A 21462-nucleotide genomic window follows, 5' to 3' on the forward strand; every position below is an offset into this window, starting at 1 on the left:
CTTCAAAAACTGCTTTATGATTCTCGCTCTCTCGTGTCTTTATTAGGACCCATTTTCTAAGCCACATTCCAAGGCTAGCTCTAGATTAGTTAGATCAATTACTTCTTTTTCAAGTTGATACTTAGAACACAATACTGGAGTCTAAAACAACCAATGATAGTATCAAATTGTCAGCTTGGTATAAGGACTATATACAGTGCTGGTATATTATATTACAAGACTAGCCAGTTTTGAAATAGTTCAGGCACTAGCCTTGGCTGTGGGCAACAGAGAGGGAGAGAGAGAGAGACAAATAAGGTGAAGGAGGTTTTGAATCTGTCTGTAACTCGGTATACGGACGAAGTACATCAAGAAGCGATATTGATTGATATTCGAGATGGATCAACAATCTAGACCGGAACGCCTCGTTCATCAACTATGTGTCACCATAAATAACCTTCTGCTCCTGTCAGGCCGCGTATATCTTGCGTCATATAGACCCAACCTCTGTACTCTAGCATAGCACTAGAAGAAATTCGTACAACAACAAAAACACCACATAGCTAGTTAATATATCAACCGACGTGCTCATTAGCAGACTAACTAGCCCACAGAGGGGGTTAAATTGACAGGTAATATGACTCCAATCCGAGCTATACCCTTCCAAGCCTACCTAGGTAAAATATGTCATGCCAACGACGTGATCCTTAAACTCGATTTGTGATATATAATGACAGTCTCTATTCGAGGTTCTCTATAATGAGTAAATTTGAATTCAAGGACTTCCAACAACGATATCGATATTCGCATACATACTTCTCATTCCATACTCAACTAATCCTTGCTGATAAGTGACTGGGGAAATAGCCAACGCACTAATTATCCTTAATCTCTTCCACCCTCTTAAAACTATGTACACACCTGGATAGCGGCCCTTTAGACAGCAGCTAGCTACAGCGGGTATATCAAATTTAAGTACAGTAAATGATTAATTGCGTAGAGACGCGCTGATGGGCATGAAAGTACGATTCATCAAGCCATAAAGGAACTATTTCGATTCCTTTTTTTTATGAATCCCATTGTCAAGGGGTCTGAAAAGAATTTGGCGGGGGCTAGGATATCGTTCATATTGGCAAAAAATATAAGTCACATAAAATAATGCGCAAACATAAAGAGTTCCGCAGTGAATTGTGCCATTTTAGTCGCTGATGATACGATTGTAAGGCCGTCGCAGGATGATCCTTCTTATCAGAGCCATCATACATTACTGTGGGGGCCACAAGGCGGGGAATCAGAGATCGCGAATGTAACTATAGAAGAAAAAAAAGTGTACAAAGGACTTGATTTCGTGATTCTTCCTTTAGATGATTAACCTTAATGAGCCCTAGTCAACGTGTCTCATCGTCTCATCGACTATGGCAGCGCCCTCGAAACCTTTGGACTCCCTAGTTTTGTATGATATTCATACGCGCATTGCATGTGCTCCAAATCCCTGGAAGTCGCGATTGGCGCTCAATTCCAAAGGCATTGCCTATTCCACAACATGGATTCCTCTTCCCGATATTCCCAATGTCCGTCGCGCTCTTGATGTGCCCCCATGCCACCACAATGTTGATGGCACCGGTTACTATACGCTCCCTATTTTGATTGACCCCAACACCAACACCAAGATCGGAGACTCCTTCGATATTGCTGTCTATTTGCAAAAGACGTATCCAGCCTCAGGTGTGGGAGATTTATTTCCTCCTCAAAAGCTCGACTTCGTCTTCGATCGGTGGTCTGCTATTCTAGGGTCATTTTCCAAGAGTAAGGATATTGAATATGGCAACTACTCCGACTTCAACGCTCAAGTTGAGGCAGCATTCACGGCTTATTTCGCCTTGACAATGGAGAACTTGCCTCTTCACCCAGACACCGCCGAAGTGACAAAGGCGGAATACGTTAGTCGCGCTGGGTTAACGTCGTGGGACGATTTCACAATGAAACGAGAACAACGAGAGAAGATGAATAAGTCTCTCCATGGCATGCTGGGTGAGCTGGGAAAGCTATTTTCAAGGGACATGAGTGGGCCTTTCCTACTTGGCAAGCAGGTCAGCTATGCGGATTTCATCGTTGGTGGCTGGTTACGCTTGTTGTCTGTATCTCTTCCCGATAAGGAATGGGAGGAGGTCAGAGCTTGCCATGGAGGTATTTACGGCCGGCTGCACGATGGTCTGGAGAAATATGCGGAAGTGAAGTAGGAACCCAACTCAAATTCTGCCTCCATTCAGAAGGATCGGTTAATTTGCGAATAATGGTTGGAGGGGACAAACAAAAGCAAATAGTAAGCGATGATTATACAATAGAGACCGGGTTCAAATTTGGCTTTGGTCACATTACCGTCAAAGAATCTATAGCTAGCTCTCAACAATGACCTAGCATTCGTCTCCCATGTATGCTTTGATATACCGCTCTGCTCTTTTGCATTTGGATTAATTGGTAAATACACCAATCATGCCACGAGTATCTCATAAACATTTGCATTTTCATATCCAATCGCCCTGGCTAAGCCGGCGCCTGTGAAATCCTGGGTATTTGTGAAAATATTGATGTCGAATATCTTGTAGGTATGCCAAATCCATATATCCCTCTTCGGAAAAAGATGAGGCATTGATAGAAAGAGGATCTACATTCGTTGACATAGCAAACACCAGGAAAAGCCCTTCAAAGAATAGTGATAGAGCTATCTGTCGACACTGAATTTTCCCAGCTGCTTACAAAGCGAGCACAGATGTACCTAGGTAGATATGTAATCCACATGAGCGCGACTCGTATTCTATTTACTCCATTTTATATTGGAATGAGCGAAGGACAGGACAGATGCTCCTTGCATGAGAGAGGTTGATCCCCCCTTTGTTTTGTTTGATGGAGCGAAGATCAAACAGGGTGTACTTTTGATCAAACCATCATCCGATGTTTCGCTGAAGAGAAGCTCAAATATTACTTAGTACTGTACGGGAGCCTGTTCACAACAGCTGCCTGATAATCAAGGGCTTTGATGGCGAAAAGAGTGATCCTAGATACCAGCATCATCACAGAACACCAAGACCTAGGTCGTCCATAACATCCAGCCACAAGCTCATACCTCGGCCCGACCTATCCGTTGAGACATCAGGATCTGAAAATTCACCAATTGCGGTGGATGCCCTGCCGTAGTTATCGGAGGGAAATAACCTGGAGCCAACGCCGGTCTTAAATAGCCCGGCTGTGGACTCAAATTCGTTTACTGCATAAGCGTATATAGTGGTCTCTCCTAGGGTATCCTTCATCAGTTCATGGATTTGTTCTCGAATTGTCTGAAGCGAATTCAACTGCTCCTCATTCATAGGCACATCCAAAACCGAGGCGGTCATGACAGCATCAAGAACAGGATCATAGTGTCGACTCAAAGATTCAATACCCTGATCATTGCGAGCAGTGGGTTGCACAAATGGCGTGGATTGTTGCGTAGCTACATAATCAGCAAATTGTCGGAAAATGGCTGCGGCCCGCTGCGCAGCTGCCCAGTCTCGAGAGAAGGACTCCATAATCCTTACACATAGAGCCATATCATTCGCGATTTCGTACATGCGTGATTGAACTCCTGTTGTAGACCTAGGCGATGCTGCTGACAAGAGAGACGCTTGGTTTTCATGTGTACTACGAACATGTACGCTGCCCATTGATTTGAAATGATTGAGCCTCCATACGTAGCAGTAGAAGAAAACGGCGCCCATCATCAGAAATCGACATAACGTGATCCAGTTCAACGGAAGGTGATTCTGCTGCTGCAGGATAAGACTGGAATGCACATACTTTCGTGCAGCCGTTTGCAATTCTTCGATCTCTTCCACTGAACGGTCCGCGTTGAGCCTTGAAGGGCTGTACAACAACACATAGAGATTTTGATAGCGAACGTTGTGCCATGTGATAGTGTTATGAAAAGGTAGATGGTCATTGTCATTCATGGCAGAACTTGACATCAGACAGCCTTGGGTATACCAATCATCTATTTCCCTGCGAGTGTTTTCATAATAGGACGTTGACAGGGATGGGCTGATCGCAGCAAGGCGCTGCGAGGATGAAAGATGAATGTTCTGCATGATTTTCCCTTCAAGACGTCGCAAAGCCACAACGTGGCGGTTAACCTGTAGCGTCATGGAATAATAATAGCGATCGGGTGACGCATATTCGTCGACAGTGATGCTTGGCAGCGGAACAGCGATGTCTTCATCGTTGATACTGGGTGGAAGACCATACGAGACACTGATCATGCGGTCTAGAACATAAACAGACCAAAAAAGTCGGCGACGACGCTCCAGCTCAACTTGTGAAAGCTCATAGGAAGAGCCACTGTCTCGCATAAGCCCCAAGGATATGACCTTGCGAGACAGAATTCCTACAATGGACCCCGGTGGTATGCTATGGGCTTCAAACAGAGAATACAGTGCGAGTAAGGTCAGAATCTCTACCGATATAAGATCGTTCTTGCACAAACACTCATGGATGATTTCTTTATCGGGTATGTCGAAAATGGGGACGGATGAACTACCGAGTTCGTTCACTCGCTGTAGTGTCGTCCGGCCAATGGCCATCACGACGGCTAGGCGGGTAGGGATACGTGTCATCTCCATGAAGACAGTGTCATCGGACGCCGTTGCGAAGCAAGAGTCGAGAGACTGTATCACCTGGTCACGATCTAGAAATGGGTAGGCGCGATGAACGTGTCGGAAGTAGGCATCTGCAAGACGCGAGGCTGTGGCTTTGTCAAGAAGAGTCGGGGCTGTAGATGTGTCTGGATTGCTCTTCTCCGCTCTTCTGCAGCCAGCCAAAGGTATTTGTTCCCGGACAGGCCCATACCAAGGATGGCCTCCGTCAATCGATGCCTGCTCTGGGGTGATAGACGGATGAGTGACGGCAGTTGTCGTGAGATCATGACCAGTCTCAATCAATTCAACGGGCACCGCGTCGGGTAGTCGAGCCTCATTAACAAAGCGGGATAGCCATGAAATACGTTGCTGAAGCGCCTTCTCGCGCTCCTGAGACTTTTGGACAGACTTGGGAAATGAGCAGGGCACCCAAGCCGCAACGCATAGACTACATGCGCCGTCAGCCTCCGTACGCCTGCATTTCTTCTTGAGTCGTCGGCATCGCTCACACGCCGACTGGGTAGGGTTCCGTGAGGGCGTCGCGGAATCGTCTGGTGTCGTCGGATTGAAAGCTGGTACAGCGGCTTTGGATTGCGATAGCGGTGATTGCTGTGCGCGGCGGCCTTTTCGTGGAGGAGGCTTGGATACGCGGAATTGCTGGAATGCGCTCTTCATCGCATCTCCATGGCGAGCCTTCTTGGCTGCGGGTGAGAGAAGGAGCCTGCCAGCCGGGGGTTGTCATTTGAGGAAGGCGCCCACTGCCACTGCCACTGTCGTCGCGGTTGGCAGTGTTTGCACTGTTTGGCAGTCTGCTATGTAATGTTGAATCGCGCCATCGCGCGACTTAAAATGGCGTCGCCGCCTTACCGCTTTCGGTAGGCTCTGTCGGAGCCCTCCCTTATTTCACCAGAGCACATCATTAGACCTGAAGATTACAAGGTCGCTAACGGACACTCAAGAGCTGACACCATTCTCCTGAAGGAGAGAGCTCGCACCGAATTTTCTGCGCGATGAGATATTCATCTGTACACATTTTGGCCTTACCACTGTCATGCTATTGTAAAATACTGCATGTATAATCAAGGCACACTATTCATGAGTGAAAGGATGCAAGCTTGTATAGTCAAAAGGGGAATATATGTACAAGCCTTTGAGAGAATAGCTTTCAGACAGGCTTAATTTCCCTTGCTGGACTGGATTGCGAGATGACATCAACGGTGTTTGAATTTGTGTATATCGTCACTCGTAGCGTTAGCATAATGTGAGATTCTAGCTAAAAGGGTTCGCGTTGGAAGGCCGGCTTGCCCTAGGCTGCTTTTTATGCACGTAACATAAAGAGGATCTTTGAACATTATTACGTATGTCCAAGTGCGGGAAGCATAGCTTTCATTTCTTGCTTAGATACCATGCCTGAAGTAAAATCACCCAATAACAAGTGCAAACTGTCCCTTCCCCTTGCTGACACGAAAATCCCAGTTGAAGTCCTTGTACTCATCGCGAACATTCATATTGACTAGAAAGGGCTCACCAGGTGGCGTTGAAGTTGCAACCACCGAGCTCAGATTCAATCTAGGCTCGATCCACGATGAAGGGACTTTCACTGGAGATAGGTCAAAACGCAAAATCATTGCGGCCGCAAAGGATATAATCTCCGCACTTGCAAAATGTCGGCCTGGGCAGATACTTGGCGATACGCCAAAACCCAGAAATCCGCCTAGCTTCCGGGGGTTTGATTTCAAAAAGCGATCAGCAATGAAGTCGCTTGAGCTCTGGCTCCAAACATCCGCATGGGAGTACACTGGTCGAACCGGTATGTATGCTATAGATCCAGCCCTGAGCAGGTACTTATCGTCAAACATCATGTCCTCGTATACGAATCTGGTGGAAGCTCCCGACGCTCTGAAACGCAAAGATTCTTGAAACGTCGAAACGAGCAATGGGCACTTGTCGCGAAGGTCTGCAACGTCGATGGTTGCAGCGTTCCCATTCATGTACAGTGCATTGTTTCTGATTTCCTCTCGGAGTTGTTCCAGTAGCTTTGGGCGAGAATAAAGATCAAACATCAACCAAAACGTTGTAGGGACGGTATTGGACAGCAAGCCAAGCCCTAGACCGGCCTCAATGCGCGCGAATTCTTCCAATGAGATGCCATTTGTAATATGCACATCGTATCTCGCGTGGGCGAGCATTGATGCATTCTTTAGCCCGTGCGCTTTGTAGTAATCTACGAAAGCGCCAACCAGCGCCTCGCGACCTTTCCATGCTTTGCGGGCTACTATATGCGGTGCAACCTTTGGAATCAACTTGCCAACGCCGCCTTCAAAGTCCCTATTGCCATAGGTCAGTAACTTAATTGTCCCCGGGCTCCACCATGATACAAACGTGGCGCATACTTACCAGAAACAGTCCCGAATGAATTTGTCCTTGTACGGATTGAGCGGACCCCATACCGAATCCGTGCTTGCAACGGTCATGGCTTCTTTGCACCACTCATAGAGATCAAAGGATGTCTGACCACGATGCGAAAGCTCGTCAATCCATGACTTTAATCCCTTGACCATAGTTTCGTTCATACCATCCAGACCTTCTCCTAGAAGGGCCGGATGCATAGCTTCGACCATTAGCTGGTTAACGCCCAGACCACCACGGCGCTTCTCTAGAAGGGCGTGACAAGTGGCTGGTGAGCATCCAGCGATGCGATCTGCAGCCACATCTAGGAAAGGGTCGAATGCGATGTTCCGAGAGTTGCGCTGGACGGCTGACATTAGCGATGGAGATGTAATCACATAGCTCTTGGCTCCTGGTATGTTGATTGTGAATATGGGCAGATCCGGATTTTGGAAGCTGATCATCGTCATTTAATATGTCAATCATGCGAGGTATAAACAAGAACACGGGAGTCGTCAAGTAAATAGTACCCACCTGAGCTTGGTGTAATATGAAAAGCCATTACGCACTAGATTTATGATATGTCCTACAACGGGGATGGCGGGCTTGATTTCCGGTGGCTCGCGAGGATCGACTCTGTTACGCGACAGGATCCAGAAGAAAATGACAGTCAGTGCACTGGGCAGAAGTACTTGAGGTAGCAACAGGTTGCTGAACCAGCTCTGTAATGTATTGGCTAACATGATTGGCAAGACTTCACGACAGACAGCCAAATGTGACAACAGCTGAGTAGCTCAAAATGGAGTGTCAAATGCACGGCGCTTGAATATTGTGCGGAACAAGAGTAGGTATTCAATCGATGCCGCTCGAGAAGCTCGAGAGAGGAATCAGGAGGGAGCGAAGAAGCCATCAAAACATTGAGTTTGTTGAATTCCGCGACGCTGATTGGGCAGAATCTTGTGCCGCTTGTGGACCCCCAAGGGTAATTAGTCATTAGTTCACACCGACCACTGAAGCTGCGGATGCGCCTCAGGGACTATCCGCTAGCTTTCGTAAAGTTAGCTGCCCAAGATTTAGTCAGACAGTGACACTGAGACTTGATAGTTTCCTCTCCATGGTTTTCCTAGGAAGGACGATTGGAGTCTTCTTTCGGAAAGACCTTTCTCCGGCTACGACGCGCCTAACCACAAAGGGCTAGATGACGCATGACTCAGAGGTAAATCTCTCATTGGCTAGTCATATCTAGATGACTGTGTTAAGTGGGGACGTCACAGCTTGGCAGTCTTGCCTTCCCAATTAGGCAAAGTCTGTTCGCTGGGTTAAGACTCCGAAGTAAAGAACAATCAAAGTATTTATATTGGAGCTATGCTACTACTAGATCTGAGTTTTCGTAACGTCTATATCAACTTGCTCTCGTCGTTTCTTACTCAAAATAAACTGGCGACAAAACGCGATTTAGAAGAGGCCCAGTCGCTGGCGTCTGATGGCTCGACGAGCGAAACGAGCCTGTCCCAACCCTCCAAGGCGCAGTGGTCCCATCCCCCCAACTCCTGGGGACGTGGTGGTCGTCGTGGTGGTTATGCTCCCATAACCTCCGTCGTATACAGTGCCTGGACCACTCTGGTTGTTGTGGCTGTGTTGAAATCAGTCCAGGGGTTTCATTTTGGTAGACGTCAAACAACAATAACTTACAGCATATTAGTTGCCATATTCATTCCAGTGGCACCTACAATAGCACCCCCCGTAGTTCCCATCGGTCCTGCCCCCATTTGGTTGGCCACATAGCCCCCAGCGAGGCCTCCGATGACCGTTGACCCAAATCCTCTCTCGTCATTTGGCTCCCCAGTTGTGGCGTTGTTCTGGGAATATTGTGACTGGGTGTCATTGTAATAAGATGCATTCTCGCCAACCGCTTGATACTGATATTGTGGGTGGTGAGGCATAGGTGCACCATTCTGAAAACGTTGCTCAGACTCGGGCACAGCAGGGTACCGCCCTCTGGAAACCTCGTCGTATGGAGGAGGATTTCTTCGCTGAGTATGGCAAGGATGATCGTATGGAGACTCTTTACGGTTGTTGTATAGCTCTTTTGTGTCAGACATGATGGATCAATCCGGTGAAGTGTCCGATTCAACTGAGAAAGTATAAGGATTTTTTGAAGTGCTAAAGTGACAGTTATGATGCATTGAGACTTTTCCGTTTGGGATGGGAGTAATGACCTAGCTTTATATATGTTGACAATCAAGCTAAGTCGTCTGTAGTCAGCCATGTCATGGATCCTAAGGCTGTGCGAGTACTGGTCGACATTGCTTTTGCTGTCAGGATATAACTGCCACTCATCATCAACGCAATGGGTAATTCCTTTCATTTTCGATACAGAGGCCAATAAAGAACCCACATTAGCTGCGTCCGCAAATGATACATGTGGTCTGACATCAGACTCTCCATTGGCATCCACCTTTCTGGCCAATCAGCTGACAGCCCGGTTTGGGTGTTGGTGTGGGCGAGGATCAACAGTGTGTAGAGATCTGCAAGCAGAGCACATGGATCATTGCTTTAAAAGGCCTTGAATACGGCCAAGACTTTGTCATGCGTCTGATTGAAGCTTATCTCTTTTTTTTGCGCCACGACGCAACCACCATGCTTCCACAATTAGAAACCGGAAGATCCTAACATCTGATAATTGGCATTCCGTTCAATCCCAGCGAGTGTCTTCCAGCAAACTGCCAATTGCGCCCGTAAAATCTGCACGGKCCTAACTTGACGACACCTCACTACGTTTTTATTGTCTTTTTGCAGACCTCATTTGCCTATACTTAGATGTATGGCATCTGTCGTGCCAGAGCCTGTGTAGGGTGGTTACAATCTGCCTCTTCGATAGACAACAAAGAATTATGTGAGCTATCTAGTATAAAGTTTAATTGCATTACTGCCGTATATATATACAAGGTTTGCTTGGAAACAGGACCCATCCAATGAGGCACACCGTAGTAAACCATCACAAAACACAGCACCAGAGTGAAGGTCAGTACAACCCGGGATTATGGAACGCTGACCAACAGGTAAGCCTTGCCACCTGCCCACTTTGACCCTAACTAACCCAGTAACCAATTAACTATGCTAGTATATTAGCAAACTTCATGTTGCCTAGAAGCATATACTGGACACCTTGGCCCTACATCAAACCTATTCATGTTGTACTGAGATCACTTGGGCAGCTTTCAGTAACAGGCTTCAATATATCTACAAAGATAGGCACGTAGACAAACATGGTAGTAATCGATAAGCCACATGAGGTGAAATCAGCCCTATTCGAAGATTATCCTTTGAGCTCCATGTCTGTAGCCGGATTCTGTACTTCTTTCCTAACGCCGGCACAATAACCGAATCGTATGCACTGCCCCCTTGACGGCCAACCCCAAGAGACCAAGTCAGCTCAATCCCGCTTTACGCTGCTACTCGCTTTTAGTGTCCGAATAGTGCCATAAGATTTTGAAATTATTTCATCTTAAACGTTCCGATTTCACATCACCAAGGTACAGACTACGACTTTGTGCCAGCACAAATGGAGAGTCCGATTCGAGAAACGGATGCCCTTTCTCCAACCGCATTAACGGAAGAAAACAACGAATATCTTGAAAAGACAAGCATTATACCAGAACAGCATCGGTCTGTCGAGTATTTAAAAGAAGTCAGCCCAACCCGGACCGCCACACCAAGAGAGTGTATTGATCACCTCAGATTCCTCACAACTCCGGACAACTTACGGCGCTATATAAGGACCAAAGATGGCTTGTTTGAAATTCATCACCCGGGTCGGCATTTTACAGCCGATACGGCTCTGCATGATGGTGTAGAGGAAAAGAGATTGACATTGATTTACAATGAAATCATCGGCTTTGGTTGATAATCTGAGTATTGGGCGAAGTAAAAGTGAACTTCCTCGTCTGAGTAAGTCGATTATCATATCGAATATATGTACTTACGTATGCTGTATATCTAGGTAGATGACTGATTTTTCTCTATAGACGTCCTCATGGTCTGGCATTCATTCATGCTCAATCCTTGTGCATGTCTAGAAGATTTCTTTAGACAGGCGAAGATTAATTGTGGTCGACGTCATTTCTGTGGGATTTGATTTCATACTGTATATTAGTGGATAATCAGAATCGGTATTACCATGATACAGGGAAGGCGGCTCACCTATTATGGCAAAGCCGTACTGGTAGAAACTGGGATAACCTTGATGATTTGCTCCAACATGTCCTGTTGTGCCCTTTATGTCATAGCAAAACATATGTCCAATGGACGACAGCCTACATTAGCATGTTAGTTCGAGACACAGCTACTGGCTTTGAAAAGACCAAAGGGTATGCAGACAAATTAGTTTTGTTGAAACTTCGTGGAATGAAGAGCCGGCGATCCATGATCGGGTATTTCATTCTGCTCAATAGACGAATGTAGTCTCTTGAGAGCACTTCGTTACTTCGTATAGTGCCGATGTCAGGACTCTATCTATGATCTTGTCCCTCTCTCCGTACTTGTGAACACATACAGGTGCTGGCTCGCTCTGGCTGGAGCCAAATTGATGATAGCGCAGCTCCCCATGTGTCTAAGTGAATCACTCCGATGCTTCATACAGGTACAGTGGCATTATCCAGGAAATCTAACAATCAGCACGGACGAAATGGGTGCCCCAGGCCAAGTTCAAAAATCCCCCTGAATTGCGTATCCCAAGATTAACATTGCCATAGAATTCCCGCAAATTTTCATGTTCTCAATTCGCTAAATGATTTGAAGAGCACCTGGAAAAATTGCACCTTTTTTCAATCGGAAATATTCAATAGTAAAGTACCCAAAGGGCCTGTCAACAGAGCTATGACTGAATTGCAATTATACCAATGCCTATGGCCGCTCGAGCGACCTAGCCGCTCTCGACCCAAGGAGAAGCCGATGGCTGTTCTATGCTTAGGCATGCCACGTACGGGCACAGAATCAATCAAGGCTGCACTGGAGGAACTGGGTTATGGACATACCACGGCTTTGAGCCCGCCCGAAACCCAGGGATTTGGTGTGGTCTGGTGCGACCTAATAAAATCCGGTCGCGATCTGCCACTTTTAGCGGAGGATTTTGACCGAGTACTAGGCCATGTTCAAGCTGTCTCAGACACACCGAGTATCTGTTTCGCCGATGAATTGGTTTAAGCCTATTCCGACGCGAAGATCATCATCAAACACAGACCGGATATCAATGCATGGCAGGACAGCATTGCATCAGTAGTGCAGAGAAACGAATTGTTTATTGGTATTTTCAAGAGGATATTGGTTCTTTTTTCACTGCAATTGTTTTGGTTGGATCAACACGTAAATCGCATGGACTTTGATGGTTTGTGGAACGGAAGCATTGTCAAAAATTCGTTAGCGATATACGAGGACCACTATGCACATTTGGCCAAGGTTGCGCCAACAGAAAGAACGCTGATATGGTCGGTGCATGATGGCTGGGAACCGCTATGTGAGTTCCTTGAGAAGCCCAGTCCAAACAGATCTTTTCCGCATAGAAATACGCGAGACGAGCAACAGAAAGTTCTAAGGGAGACATTGATACCGTACGCGACAAAGGCCATACTGAGATTAGTTCTAATGAGTGCCGCGTTGGTAGCTTCTGGGTCCTGGCTATGGATGAGGTCAAACCGATAAGCTTCTGTTTCGGATTGAAATGCGAAACTGCGATGACGCGAATAATTTGCCTCGGTCCACAGACTTCAAGATGAGTATTCGTTAGAATTATGCATATGCTTGCGTTTTCTAGATCCAAGATTCGTTCCGATGTACATTAGCTAGAATTCTGGAAAATGGAAACAGCGCTTTGACAGAATTGTCTACGGTTGTTTTTAAAATGCTCCGGCCAAGTGTAAATCGATCGAAACCAAGGATATGCTGTATGCAAGCGCGGAATGCCAGTCCTGTTACGTTTTCATCTTTCTTGTACTACCTCATGTCCATTGTTGAAAATGCCAATGTTGATATTATGTAATGTGGACCGACAATTTTAGGCTCTTTTATTATTAATCAGAGTGTGATTGTCATATCATCCATCATTGGGCATCGCATCCTTATCGGAAAAACCGCGTGAAACCAACAACATCATCGGTATTATACACGATTTATTCAACCAAGTAAATTCCAGAGAGCTCACCTGCCTATATCTATCCAATCAAGAATTTGTCATGTCTGATCACCCACGTCTTCCGACGTATAGAAGTCCCACTGGTACGCTCTACGCGATTGCCGACATTCACGTAGCCTTCGCTGTCAACAAAGCCGCCTGGGCTGAATTGGCCCCGCATCCCCGAGATGGCCTCATATTATGCGGAGATGTCGGGGAGACCGTCGAGCATCTCCAACTAGCATTTTCGACAGCTGCTAAATGCTTTGCCGCAGTATGGTGGTGTCCTGGAAACCATGAGCTATACACGTTCACGACCGGATCAAGCGCCGGTGTACGGGGGGAGAACAAGTATCAGCAATGTGTCGAGATAGCGCGATCGTATGGTGTTCTCACACCAGAAGATGATTTTGTCCTATGGGAGGGACAGGGAGGCCCGGCGGTGATTGCGCCAATTTTCACCCTGTACGACTACTCTTTCAGACCGGACGATGTGACTTTAGAAGGTGTGTTAATATTCCTATGGATTCCTTCGGTCGCGCAATAAAGCAGGTCGCTTTCAGGCAGTATTCAACAGCCTCTTTAACTCAAAATTTTATTTTGGTGCTAATATGGGCACCATGTTCTTTTGACAGCCTGTAGACTGACATCTATGTAGGCGCAGTGCCATGGGCTAGGGAAATGAACATTGAGGCAACGGATGAGTTTCTACTTCACCCAGACCCATATCTTAGTCGCCAAGATTGGTGCAAGAGCCTTGTTCAGAGATTTGAAGCCAAGCTAGGAGCTGCAAAAGCGCGGTATCCAGAAACCCCGATGATCATTGCCAATCATTGGCCTCTCCGGGAAGATCTCGTAACCTTGAAGTTCATACCAAGGTTCTCCATTTGGTGTGGTACAAAATTGACAGCCGACTGGCATCAAAAATTCAATGCGAAGGTGGTAATTAGTGGCCATCTTCATATTCGAAGAACAGATTGGAAAAATGGCTGTCGGTTTGAGGAGGTCAGTCTCGGTTACCCACAACACTGGAAAGATTGTGCTGAAATGGGTATGGGGGTTAATGAACTCCTCAGAGAGATTTTGCCCGGACCAGAGCCACCCCAAAAAACTGAAGGAGTGCCAACCCAATGGAGAAGATACGGTTGAAGCATGACTCCGAAGACTCTCGAAGCTCCCAAAAGGCACCAACCTTTTATGAATGGGAGCACTATACCTATTGATGAATGCGTACAAGTCAGAAACCACTGACTTTAGAATTCATAATATATTTATCCTGAGAGGTATGCATTTAGATTTCTTGGCCTGTTGTGATAACCAGTTAAAAATGTATTTCTTCGGCGATACTGGACAGGAGATCAGAGATAGATATCCAAGACTACACTGAGCAATTACAGGCATTATAGAGAAGTAAAAGTGGTATTAAAATAATGCGCATACTTTGAGTTTCGAAATTTACTCTTTTCTTGCTGTAATCTAGAAGCTATTAGACATTGAAACGTAAACCTATACCAAGAGTAGAACAAGTAGACATAGCGATTCTAGCACGGGTTTTCACGAGGTATCATCTCTTAAGCAGGTGCAGATTTTATTGCTCTCCAAGGGAGCCAACTGGTGGAAAATGTTGAAGAATAGAATGTGACCATTAATTGATCACAGTACGATTTACTCCGCAACGCTAGGTTTGTTAGTTTGAATGACCTGAATGCTTAAAAACAGGTGGCCGCTTAAAACTTGGAAGGCAGAATCCCATGGCCGTTTCAATTAGATGACGACTAGGGCAATATAGGCTATATGTTTTACTCTTTCCTGTGTAATATGCTAGATCAAGCTGGATAAATTGTGAAAAGCATTCTAATCCTTGGTTTCCCATCGTTTATCATAACAACAAGACTCTTGCCCGTTTATTCCATGGACTTAAACGCTCCAGACCCATGAAATTGGACTGAAAGGTGTGCATATGTTCTACAAACTGCGGAATATCGTTTTTACGCGTATCTCAGGTTTTTAATTGAAAACAAGCTACGCAGAGTCGATAAGACAAAATCTTTTTCTCGGCGAAGAGCCGTACATAATTTGTTTCATCCTTCTGATACAACCCGAGTGGTGGAAAATCGAACGGAGATGAAGGACCGCCATGTTCGCAGACTAGCGTCTTACTTTTGGCCTGCGCAAGGACTACCGGCACTTGTGGACTAGTTCGAAGCCTAATTCTTTGTATTCGTGTGTATTTGCTATCGGGACTTTACATCTTACCGAATTTCTTTCCCCCCCGGATCTACCGGTGGCGTTAAAAGCTTGACCCATAAAACGTATTATACTTATTTGAATAAGTCCTTTTGCAGCTTCGTCAATGATTCTAATAAATTTAGACTCATACTTGCGGGGTATATTTGCCACCAATAGATTCTCATTCAAGGCAGCATTACCAAATCATTGGAGGATATTGTGAAGCTTTATTTGCCATATCAGAGGCGATGAGAGATGATTCAATTGACGACATGTATAATGATGAATATAAAAATCTTCGTTTCGCCCAGCCTTTCAATGACGATATTGAGAAGCAGATATCATCTACACGAGGTATATGAGTACCAATCTGATACGTAATCGCAATGACGAGACTTATTTTTGGTTCTATGGTGCTCGCAGCACTTACGGCTTKCGCCGTTGCAAAGCCGGTCGCTGAGCCTGCCATCACACCTGCTCCAAATTTGTTAGACAGAAGAGCAACTAGCTGTACCTTCTCTGGCTCAAGTGGCGCATCTTCAGCTAGTGCCTCACAGAAATCTTGTTCGACTATCATCTTATCGAATGTTGCGGTTCCCTCTGGAAAGACCCTGGACCTCAGTGATTTGCCGGACGATACAACCGTAAGAACTCGGATCTTGACAAATTCAGAGGTTCAAGCTAAATTTTTGACTTTTAGGTCATCTTTGAGGGTGAAACAACCTGGGGCTATGAGGAATGGGATGGGCCCCTGTTGCAGATTTCAGGTACCGGGATCACCGTGGAGGGTGCTTCAGGTGCTTACTTGAACCCCGACGGAGCACGATGGTGGGATGGAGAGGGCAGCAACGGAGGCAAAACGAAGCCCAAGTTCTTTTACGCCCATGATCTTACCGATTCGACAATTACCAATCTCTATATTGAGAATACACCAGTCCAGGCAGTTAGCATCAATGGCTGCGATGGCTTGACCATCACGGATATGACCATCAATAACAGCGCTGGTGATACTGAGGGTGGTCATAATACTGATGGGTTTGATATTGGCTCTAGTACTAGCGTGGTTATCACTGGTGCCAACGTATACAACCAAGATGATTGTGTCGCAGTCAATTCTGGAACAGATATTACATTCAGTGGGGGTGTTTGCTCTGGTGGCCATGGGCTGTCTATTGGCAGTGTAGGTGGCCGAAGCGATAATACTGTCGACACTGTCAAATTCGAAAATAGTGAAGTAAAGAGCTCTGTCAATGGTAAGAGAAAAACATTGCCTGATTCTAATCAATTTCTGTCTAACTGGTTTGTCAAGGTATCCGTATCAAAGCAACCGAAGGTGATACTGGCACCATTACTGGTGTCACCTATAGCCAGATCATTCTTTCGGAGATCTCAGGGTATGTTTAGCATCATTTCCAAACCTCGAAATAGGAACATAGAAGCACTAACTCGTGTCTTGCAGTTATGGAATTATTATTGAGCAGAACTACGACGGCGGTGACTTGGACGGGGGCACCGCTAGCTCTGGAATTCCTATCACAGACTTGACCATTGAGAATGTCTCTGGAAGCGGCGCGGTCGAATCCGATGGATACAATTTTGTCATTACGTGTGGTAGTGGCGCCTGCTCCAGCTGGACATGGGAGGACGTAGTTGTTACTGGGGGCAAGGATTACGGATCCTGCACCAACGTCCCCAGTGTTGCAACCTGCTCTACCTAATTTCACGCCCGGAGAAAGACGTTCGGTCTCTTAACAAATGGAAACATAAGGTGTACTTACTTCAACCGAGCCCTGCCTGATAAGCAATGAAACATTTGAATCACCCCATTTCAGTAGGAGAATAAATTGCGATTCAAGATGCCTTATTCCACACAAAGCTCTAAATCCTCAATATTGAATGTTTTTGTTGAGAAATTATCCATTCTTTTATCTGACAAGTCTATATATTCTTCGTGTATAGCTGCTTTGGACATATGAAATACCTACTTCCGGATATGTGTCCTCGGCCCGCACACCCGCCGATATGACTTGCCCATGCCAAACAATGCAGCTTCAGTTGCAATACTTCTAGATCTAAGTGTGCTGTAAATTTCGAGTAAGCTATGACTCTTTCCAGCCGGCGAGAACCGTATATGACGCTGTGATGCAATCATTGATCATTTTTGTGCCCAATTATTAGTCGTCGGCAATGTTTCATTTACCTATTTAGTTGAGTCCAGGGCACAAATTAAACCTGGCATATCTTGTTGACCAACATCCGCGTGATTCTGGCCGCCTAATACAGTCTCATTTACCCATCGTGCGGGATGAAAAACATAAAGTATCCACATTCGTGCACGAATTTACTATTTGGTAGAAACCACCAGGCCTCGGATTAATCTGAGCTTCCCTTCATCATGCGATCCCTGCAGCTCGGCATTGCCATCATGATACTGGCTTCCTCGAATTCAGCTTCGGCAACAAGAAGAATCTTTATGGCCGTATGGGGACCTGTTGCTGAGCACATTCGACAATGCCAGCATCTTCGAAAAAGATCCTTCTGCATCCGACCCTCAAGCAAAGATAATTGATCAATTGCCTGGCGCTACTGCCCTGTGCGGAATTGGCAGTGTTGGATATGACAAGTTCGCAATTATTAGAGGAATTCGGGACATTTACAGCTATACTAACGAAACTGTATACATCGTGGATTACAGCACGGATGCGATGTGGCCCATCATATCAGTTGCTGCAACCCATCCCAATGCCATCATGTTAGATGGCACAGATTCACATCCAAAATATCCAAAGGCTGTTCGTCTTTCACGTAAACACAACCACTGGAGGATTTGAAATTGCGATCTAGGATGAAGCGCTAGCACCACCATCTAGCCACAGTTCCTATCGGTGCTAACGGGTTAAAGGTCGGTCTTTTTTGGAAATGTATACTTTACCAATACCGCACGCAACACACTTGACCGAATCCCAATTACAATGGAAGGTTTGCAGAACGGCGACATCGAAGTCATCACTCAGCATGACCCAGACGCATATGCCTACGATTGGGACGGCTTTATCCTCGACGCCGCTAGCTTTGCGTATGTAGCAACGCCCCCAAGCGCTATTGGTCGCATTATTCCAGACGGCGAGCATTCACGTTCCATTTACTTAGGCTTACCAGCACTTCGTTTGAGTCTCTGGTTTTCTTTGCTACTATTCAGTTTTAAATTCCAATGGAAAAATGCGTCAAAAGTCAGATTTGGCAGAGATCTATATTCGACCATGTTAATGTCAATCCTCCAAAGATGGAAATCGTTCGCCGAAACACTAAAAGTGGGCGTCTTTGATTTGCGGAAAATCACTCTCCAAACATCCAGCTTACGAGGCTTTGATCTTATCCCTTTCTCGACTCTTGAAATACTTTCGAGTCACATGCCGTCTCTAAGTATGCGAGATGCCGATTTCACGTCGACTGTTCAATTCTCAACTTTCCTCATATTAGGAGCCTGTCGAGACACTAATATAATGGGATATTCGATAGCACTGGTTACATGGGTATGGAAACGCTGAGCGACATAATCGTGTTGGCAAGATTCGAATTTGACACAATCTAAGCGATTAACAACCAGGACCACCCACACAGATTTCTCTGTGCACGGATATAGCCCCTCTAAGCATGTAACATTGGAATGCAGGACGATCGGGTCATAAACAATGAGCATGCAGAGGGTTCCTCGACGCAGACCGCGAAGTTCAAAGCCTAAGGTTCACGATGACTAAAGTGGTGCGTTGTGACTACTGCAATTTAAGTCTTCATTAGTATCAAAGCAGTATTTGTCCCGTTACTTACTGTTCCTACTAGTTGAGACTAGAGTAGCCCCCACAAATATTTCTTCAATGCATAATCACAGCATAGTATGTAGTATGTCCGACTGTGCTGTCAAACAGCTAAAATGTACGATTCATCCCTTCGCTAGGTAGTCATTATCATTACGTTGATCGCTCCGATCTAAAGGTGGTAGAGTATGTAGGTTCACTGACGAAGGACTACGAAACAAACATGTGTAATACAGAGGAAAATCTGCCACTTCTGGATAAGTAGATGTGATAACGCCATAGCTGGCGATAACAATGCAAAACTCGGATTGCCAAATCGTGCGATACCTTAACTTGTTGCATGCCGTTTGCATATCCTGCAGGATACACATCGCTCCGGATGGGGGAACGCCATCATAGTCACCTAGACAATAATCCCCGGTTTTCGTCCCAAATCAGAAGTCTCCGACGGAGTCCACGTATCATCTCTGTGCTGTAACCTTGATACTCCATGGACATATCTAGTATATTGACTAGATAGCCGATAATTTACCGTTCCTATACCAGAAATCAAGGACTTGGAGGCTTCCGCCTGCGCCGATCAACTAGCGCTGGAAAGAGGGGAAAAAGCAAAGTAGAGCAAATCAAGTTAAGTAAGGTGCGTAAGAAACTTGTGATTGAACCTGCGTATCTAGGGCCAATTCACGTGGAGTCTTTAGTCTCCACCATCGTTGCATTCATGCAGTACCTATTTCTAAGTCGAATACAGTACAGATGAAGGCCTTGACCAATACCAAGCAAATAGTTTTACGGGGTTTCTTATTCAAATGCCGAATTGTTGTGTTGATTTTAGAACTGCTAATAATATGTAGTTTTCTTGATAAGTTGCCCTAGGTGCATGTGCCAGAACGTGAATGAACACGAGAAGCTGACCATGGGTTATTAAGGTGTTGTGTGTCAGTCTCATAAATTGCGTGCCGCCCTGCATGTTTGGCAGGCAGTATAAATTTCTGAAAACATTCAGGATCTTTTCCCGGCTACAGAGAGTGTATTATTTCCAGAATTAAATGCACCATGAAGCTACAGGCTGGACTTTTTGCATGGGCCATTCTGGCGTGGCCTGTGGCAGCAGCACCTAAACTCATCCATCGTCGAAGTAAGTCTCTGATGTACATGTTTCTATTTTGTATTGTTTGTAGCTATCGGCCGATGGGAAATAAGTCGTAGCTAACACACTATTACCCACTAGCAATCACTACCTCCCTTTTGGACAGTCTAGATCTTTTCGCACAATACAGTGCTGCAGCTTACTGCTCAGCTAATCTCAACACCACCGGAACTGCTTTGGCCTGTGATGTGGGCAATTGTCCGACAGTAGAAGCTTCTGATACTACAATTCTATATAGCTTTGACAGGTTAGCTATGGACCTTGTAGATATTCAGATAAGCAACGCTAACAGGGAGCCGAGGAATCTAGCTCAAGCAGCTTCGGTGATGCGACGGGTTATATCGCCGTTGATGAATCGAACAAATACATAATACTGTCTTTCAGGGGAAGCAGTGACTTTGAGAATTGGATTGCTAACCTAGACATTCCTCTTATTGATGCTAGTAGCATCTGCTCAGGTTGCAAGGTCCACGAGGGCTTCTGGAATACATGGGAAACCGTAGCTATCGATGTGACATCGCAAATCGAATCTGCTCTTAGCGCTTTTCCAGATTATACTCTGGTTGCTACCGGTCACAGTCTTGGAGGTGCTCTTGCCGCAGTTGCAGCGACCGTGTTCCGTGCCTCAGGATATACTGTTCAGCTGGTTGGTTTCTCCTCCCGTGCTGTTCTATCCGTCTAATCCTAATTTTGACTATTCTTAGTATAATTACGGCCAACCTCGTATTGGAAATTTAGCCCTAGCCGACTTTATTACAAGTGAAACGTTGGGAACCAACTACCGTGTCACGCACTCTGATGATATCGTTCCCAAGCTACCCCCGGAGCTACTAGGTTACGACCACTTCAGTCCTGAATACTGGATTACTAGTGATGACAACGTGACTGTGACGGACTCAGACGTAGTCGAAATACAGGGCGTAGATTCAACCAGTGGGAACGATGGAACGAGCGGCGACAGTGTTGATGCCCATCGGTGGTACTTCATCTACATATCGGAATGCTCTTAAAGCTATTTTTCAAGAATTTACTGGCAATAACAGGCTTGAAGGGGGTGTTTAATCCCAA

At 45.7% G+C, this 21462-nt stretch overlaps 5 protein-coding genes across 5 annotated transcripts; 3 read left to right on the forward strand and 2 right to left on the reverse strand.

Moving 5' to 3' along the window:
- Window positions 1-1394: 1394 nt before the first annotated feature.
- On the forward strand, window positions 1395-2219 carry BHQ10_003634 (uncharacterized protein; the record flags this gene model as incomplete). The annotated part of the gene is made up of 1 exon (XM_040875912.1): window positions 1395-2219. The coding sequence occupies one exon, from the start codon at window positions 1395-1397 to the stop codon at window positions 2217-2219; it is 825 nt and encodes a 274-aa protein (XP_040732138.1).
- Window positions 2220-3050: 831 nt separating this feature from the next.
- Window positions 3051-7777, reverse strand: BHQ10_003635 (uncharacterized protein; the record flags this gene model as incomplete). The annotated part of the gene is made up of 6 exons (XM_040875913.1): window positions 3051-5094; window positions 5156-5458; window positions 5514-5543; window positions 6072-6974; window positions 7044-7490; window positions 7569-7777. The coding sequence occupies 6 exons, from the start codon at window positions 7775-7777 to the stop codon at window positions 3051-3053; spliced, it is 3936 nt and encodes a 1311-aa protein (XP_040732139.1).
- Window positions 7778-8489: 712 nt separating this feature from the next.
- BHQ10_003636 (uncharacterized protein) lies at window positions 8490-9136 on the reverse strand (the record flags this gene model as incomplete). Its single annotated transcript, XM_040875914.1, has 2 exons — window positions 8490-8667; window positions 8727-9136. The coding sequence occupies 2 exons, from the start codon at window positions 9134-9136 to the stop codon at window positions 8490-8492; spliced, it is 588 nt and encodes a 195-aa protein (XP_040732140.1).
- A 4128-nt stretch (window positions 9137-13264) lies between these two features.
- On the forward strand, window positions 13265-17150 carry BHQ10_003637 (uncharacterized protein; the record flags this gene model as incomplete). Its single annotated transcript, XM_040875915.1, has 5 exons — window positions 13265-13709; window positions 13862-14145; window positions 16133-16685; window positions 16742-16826; window positions 16892-17150. 5 exons carry the CDS (start codon window positions 13265-13267, stop codon window positions 17148-17150), a joined length of 1626 nt encoding a protein of 541 aa, XP_040732141.1.
- Window positions 17151-18404: 1254 nt separating this feature from the next.
- BHQ10_003638 (uncharacterized protein) lies at window positions 18405-21404 on the forward strand (the record flags this gene model as incomplete). The annotated part of the gene is made up of 3 exons (XM_040875916.1): window positions 18405-18508; window positions 20779-21040; window positions 21099-21404. The coding sequence occupies 3 exons, from the start codon at window positions 18405-18407 to the stop codon at window positions 21402-21404; spliced, it is 672 nt and encodes a 223-aa protein (XP_040732142.1).
- Between the last annotated feature and the right edge of the window lie 58 nt (window positions 21405-21462).

The sequence above is a fragment of the Talaromyces amestolkiae genome (genome assembly GCF_001896365.1).
Source record: "Talaromyces amestolkiae strain CIB chromosome Unknown scaffold6.1, whole genome shotgun sequence".
NCBI classification, from domain to species: domain Eukaryota; kingdom Fungi; phylum Ascomycota; class Eurotiomycetes; order Eurotiales; family Trichocomaceae; genus Talaromyces; species Talaromyces amestolkiae.